This window comes from Cricetulus griseus (genome assembly GCF_003668045.3).
Source record: "Cricetulus griseus strain 17A/GY chromosome 1 unlocalized genomic scaffold, alternate assembly CriGri-PICRH-1.0 chr1_1, whole genome shotgun sequence".
In the NCBI taxonomy this organism is placed as follows: Eukaryota; Metazoa; Chordata; class Mammalia; order Rodentia; family Cricetidae; genus Cricetulus; species Cricetulus griseus.
The window spans coordinates 4803198-4809197 of record NW_023276807.1 but is presented as its reverse complement, the minus strand read 5'-3'; the positions used below and the strand labels follow the sequence as shown (position 1 = coordinate 4809197).

Genomic DNA, 6000 nt, shown 5'->3' with positions numbered 1-6000 from the left:
CAATCCAGGTTTGGGATTTAGGATGCTTAAACTATACTCTATGAAAATGTTCTGAAGTTAAACACAGTAAATTCTGAGATTTCAAACACCTGAGGCTCTCAAGCATTTCCGATAAAGACACATGCAGTGTGTAGCATATGCAAAGATTCAGACCAAGTAGCACACGCATGATTCCAACAGCCACACATGAAGTCAAGTCTGGGGTAAAATGGATGTTCTCAGAATTTTCTCATCTAAGATCTCCAACATCTGATGCAAAGCAGAAAGCCAACCTTTGTAGCTCAAAGTCGATGACCAGCAAGTTTCAATATTTTATTAAAATAGCATATTCAACCATGGTTAACCAAGAATACGTTAAAGTTGTTTCCCCCACCCCCACCCCACCCCAATATGCAGCACAACACAGTAGTGATTTCAAATATCCTTGATCAAGAACCAACAGAGATGTTTCAAAGTCAAGTCTGCAACTGAAAACCAGACCTTCAGAAATTTCTAAATTAAAAAAGAAACAAAACTTTCCAACAGTTTTCATTTGTTCCCAAATAAACGCTGGTGCACCGCCCACCTGACAATACCACTAGGATTTTTATTCTTTATGCATAGTGTAACATCTCATTTATAAGTACCCACTTTTATAAATAAAATTGGCATTTTCCACCCCATTTAATGTTTCTTTTCAGCTTCACAAAGAAACCAGTAAATAAAACTGTCAATGACAGTTACAGCATACACTCTAACAGCAAGATAAAAAACCTGAAAATAGCAGAGATGCATCTAGGCTGTTGTACATAAAAAGACAGATTTAAAAAGTGCAAGGCAAAGTCTGCAGGTTTCGAGGGAGCTTTTAGGCACATCCATGTCTTTAAAGCAAGCTTCAGAATGAAATTCCAGTTTGTTCTTCATGACACCTGTTTAAGTCTTTAAAAAAAAATCCCACAAAAGTTCATCTCATTAAGTGTAAAATGGAGTCTCATGTCCTAAGGCTAACTTAGTTGTGGCGCGTCCGGCCCTTCTTTACTCTGGCGGGCTTAGGCTTGGGGATGTACTGGTTATTGGCCTGGTACTCTAGCTCCTTCCGGAAGTAGTGAATGGCTTTGTTCAACCCTTCCTCCAATGGGACCTGGTGGAGACAGTGAGAAAAGGAACAAGTTTCTGTCAACAGAAAGGCTTCCTTGAAGCAAACATCAGAGTGCCCTGGAGATAGGAATTTGTAGTCAGCTGTCCACTTCAGGAGGACACTCAAAACCTCACTCTGCCAGGAGTATATCAAGGCCACTTTGGAGATGCCTGAGGTCCTTAGAGCTACTTTCAGAACACATTCTGCAACTTAGCAAGTGATACTGGCTATCAATGCCCTCACATTCCAAAGCCCCCAGTCCCTCTTGCAGGCATGCTTACTACAGTCAGCTGCAGAGACTGTTTCTGAAATGTGTGTGGGCCCACTCTTATGAGGAAATCCTCCAAGGACTGGGAGGAAGATGCTCTGAGGAGGCTGTCTACACTTGCCTCCCCGGGTCTCCCCCATGACACACTTGCACTCACACTGACAGCATAGGTAGGGAAGGAAATGATGACATTTAAGCAATCTTAACCTGGAGCTGGAGACAGGAAACAGAAGTCAATTAGCTGCTAAAGAGAAAGCTGTGGAAGGAGGCTGATGGGGGAAATCCTTCTGTGTATATGTTTGTCTTATTGGTTGATAAATAAAGCACTGTTGGCCAATAAGAAAGCAAGATAGGTGGGGCTAGGAGTTGAGGAGGGTTCTGGGAAATGTAGTAAAGACATCGGTTGCCATGTGATCCCGTGAGGAGAGGACGCATGCTGCTGGCATCCTCGATAAGTCTTTATAAAATATATAGATTAATGGTTATGGTTGATACTTAGGACAGAGCTAGCAAATGAGAAATCCTAGTCATTGGTCAGCAGCACTGTAACTAACATAAGACTCTATGTGTTGTTTGGGGGCCCTAGTGTGGCGTTAGAAAGTGTTATCATTACAGGAGGTATTGCCAGGAACTATAGTACATTTGCTGGTGTTTGTTTTGATTATGGTGATAGTTTTATCACAAAAGACATTGTATTATATGTTTTAAATCTGGGCATTTCATTCCACAAGACCCTAAAAGCAGAGGAAGCATAATTAGACAAACTCTTAGTAAAATAAAAAGTGTGCAGAGATAGCCTACAGCATGGAAGAGAATACTTGTCAACTATGTATCTGATAAGGAGTAAAAACATATAAGGATCACAATTTTAAAAAATTAGATTTAAATAGGTATTTTTCTCAAGGGAACACGCAGAAATGGCCAATAGGTATATGAAAATCCTCAGAATCGCCAACTATCAGGGGAACACACATGAAAACACCTCCTCACCACGTTAAGATGCTTTCTCTACCTCAATAAATTGCCCCCACTCACATGCATACACAGCAATTATTTTGAGATGCCTAGGTGTCTTTGGATGAGACTCTCATATATTTCCTATCAATTAAGCCTCCTATTACAAAGAATCCAATGGCAATGCCTCATATTCTGTATCTCCATGTCTTTTAGATGTCTCACAAAATACAAGTTCTAAACACATATCCTGGCTTTCCATACACCTCTAAAATGAAGAGTGCATATTTAGTAAATATACATCAAATATTTTCCTAAAACATTCTGTTTAAAACACATGCTTTGGTGACAAAAGGACAAATGACAAATTCTTGCAAAAACCTGGAGAACCTGAGGTGCTATAGATGGCTCAGCTGTTGAGACCATTTGTTGCTCTTTCAGAGGACCTGAGTTCAGTTCCCAGCACCTACATAGTAGCTCACAACTATCTGTAACTCCAGTTGCAAAGGATCGACTGGCCTCTGTGGGCACCACCTGCATGTGGCATACATGTATACAAGCAGTCAAAACACAAATATAAAATAAACCAATAAAAACAAAAACCCCAGAGAAGCTGTACCTCTGCTTCTGCAATTTCCATGTTCGGATGGGACTACTAGATTTTAAGTCTGAGCATACTTTTTATTTCATTTATTGATTTTCTGTCCTTTAGCAGATCCCTCGGACTCAAGGTGTTGCTTTGCAGCATAAGAGTTGGGCTAAGATTCTAACATCCCTTCAGATTCCATCCAGTTAGATCCTACCTCCTTGGCATTTACCCTGCCACACCTTCTAACAGGTAAGCTGAGCTCTGGGCAGTACTCCACCTCCGGTTGGGTCCTCAATTGCTCTTATAGTGAGGCAGCCCCACCTGCCCTGTGTTTATCTTCCATCTGATATCTGCGCCAGCTGTTAGGATGCCTGCCATGATATGGGACAACATGCTCTGCCCAAGGAAGGTCACTTCCAGGGGGGCACAGCAAAGAGCGAACAGCCAGTCACAGTAGATGGAAAGAGGCCTCTTGCTCCTGCAGCCTGGCTGGCCATAGAAATTATCTATGAGGAGGTGGGCCTGTACAGGACAGACACTTGAGGGGCTACATACAGCCCTGGGATACTGGTGTTCACAGACAGGGGGAGCTACCCCACCAACAGAGGGAGAGAGAGGGACTGGGGGTTCAGAGTGTAAATACAGCCTAACAGCAAGAAGCAGCTGGACAGATTTTGGTGTTCAGTCCAGTGTTTCTCAACCTTCCTACTGCTGAGCCCCTTTAATACAGTTGCTCATGTTTTGATGACCCTCCCCCAACTATAAAATTATTTCACTGTTACTTCATAACTGTAATCTTGCTACTGCTTTGTATTGTACTGTAACTATCTGATAGGCAACACCAAAGGGGCCGTGACCCACATGTTGAGAACCACTGGTTTAGTAGGTCAGCCAGTGGAGAGCCTGACAGTCTAGGAGCCCCAGGAGGTATGAAAGTCCACCTTCCTCCATGTCTTTCAGTCTTCATGCTTTCCGGCACACGACTGATAGGACAAGATCACTTCCCTCTATATGAAACCTCGCCCAGTCCAGCCCTGGACACCAGGGCCCTGCAATGAAGCTGTTGTCATTCTCTGATGCTCTCAATCTGAAATGTCACGACACTATCTCAAGGGCAGCGGAGCCCTTAGGAGGCGTGACCTTGCCAGCAGAAGTTAAGTGTATGGTGGGCCTCTGGAGGTGACACCCACCCTGGTTCTTTACTTCCTGCCCCTGTATTCCTTGACACAACTGCAATTGACTGAAGCTCTGGCTGCCATGCCTTCCCTGAAACCCTCTGACAATGTGAACCAAAATAAACCCTTCCTCCCTTTTAAGTTGCTTTGGTAGGCATTTTGTTACAGCAATGAGAAAAACAACTAATACAACCCGTTTTGACACTGCCCTCAGAGATCGACGTAGGTAGTAGTTAACAGTAACTCTCAACCTGACAGACTAAACTACCTGGGAAAGAGTCTCAGTGCAGGGCTAGAGAGATGGCTCAGCAGTTATTCTTCCAGAGGACCCGGGTTCAAACATTCTCAGCACCCATATGGCAGCTCACAACTGTCTGTAACTCTAGGTTAGGGGATCTGATACCTTCACCCAATGCACATAAAATAAAGATTAAATAAATTAAAAAGAAATCCAAAAAAGAGGAAAGTTGTTTCTTTTAGGGGGCTGGAGAGATGGCTCAGATGTTAAGAGCACTGACTGCTCTTCCAGAGGTCCTGAGTTCAATTCCCAGCAACCACATGGTGGCTCACAACCATCTGTTATGAGATCTGGTGCCCTCTTCTGGTGTGCAGACATACATGGAAGCAGAATGTTGTATACATAATAAAGAAAAAAGACTGAAAAAAACCAAAGAGTCTCAGTGCAGTAACGGTCTTTATCAGGTTCATCTATAGACATGTCTAGGAGATACTGCCTTGGCTGTCTTAACTGACAGAGGTCAGTCCAGCCCACTGAGGGTGGTGCTGTTTCCTAGGCAGTTTAACACCGGATGTATAGGAAAGCTAGCTAAGCATGAACCAGTGAGTGGCACTCCTTCATGGTACCTGCTTCCAGGTTCCTGCCTCCAGGTCCCTGCCCTGAGTTCCCTCAGTGACAGACTATGACCTGTAAGTTAAGCCAAATAACCCCCCTTTCCTCCTCAAGGTGCTTTTGGTCAGTGTTTTATCACAGTAATAGAATGAAATGAGGATATTTACGGACTCTCCTGAAGACAGCTCACAGGAGGCCTAAACCATTTTCACTAGCAGAACATGAGATACCACTGGATAGAGAAAACCTCGTACCTGCCTGGACACTCAACCCATCCTACTACCCTGGAACCCTCCCAAAATGGCCGCAGCTTAGGAGGAAAAGGCTATGGGAGGAGGATGCCTTTTTCCGAGGCAGCGGACCTCCTTTGTACTCACCACGGGCTCCCAGCCCAGCATCAGCTTTGCTTTTTTGATGTCTGGTTTTCTTTTTTGTGGGTCATCCTGGGCTTCAGAGAGAAACTGAATTTCACTTCCACTACCTGAGTTTTTTAAAAAGGGGGAAAAAGAAAAGGTAAGGCCACAAGAATCCCTTATCACTAGGGGGCACTCTTTTCCCATCTATGGCAGGAGAAAAATCATACCTACAATAGAACAAGAGCAAGGACCCTACACAAGCAGCTCTGACAAAGCCATTGGACAGTCCTCACAAACCTAGGTGTGTGCCTGAATGATCATTACTATGCAGTCATGTACAGGAATGGTTCTGGTCCCAAAGATTCTCCTAGGAGAACAAAGGGGCTTGTGCCAAGGACAAACCTCCATGTTAGGTAACAAAGGCAGATGTGCCTCCGGGGCACAATCCCACAAACACAAATATACGAATGTGGGTGGAACCTCCTTAAAGGTGGATACTCCCAGTGGGCCATAACTGCATATCTAGGATCTAGGAATCCCCTCCCTGGAGATCCTGTAGTCTACAAAGTTCTTAACCAACAGCATGAAGAAGGTAACTTAGATGACCTGACTATCAGTGGATGCTCTAGCAAGAGCAAACCCAGAACCAACACATAAGATGTCATCTCTGTTGCTGGATGACGCTTGTGAA

General features: G+C 44.0%; 1 protein-coding gene across 3 annotated transcripts in view; it reads right to left on the bottom strand.

Moving 5' to 3' along the window:
- Positions 1-566: 566 nt before the first annotated feature.
- Positions 567-6000, bottom strand: part of Uxs1 (UDP-glucuronate decarboxylase 1) — a 74014-nt gene continuing 68580 nt past the window's right edge. For 2 of the 3 annotated variants that reach the window (XM_027386722.2, XM_027386723.2), the window contains exons 14-15: positions 5331-5434; positions 989-1120 (exon numbers count right to left, since the gene is read on the bottom strand). In XM_027386722.2, the coding sequence (XP_027242523.1) occupies positions 989-1120; positions 5331-5434 (236 nt within the window). Of the gene's footprint in view, positions 1121-5330; positions 5435-6000 lie in introns of all 3 variants that reach the window. The other variant, XM_027386721.2, reaches the window with a different exon arrangement.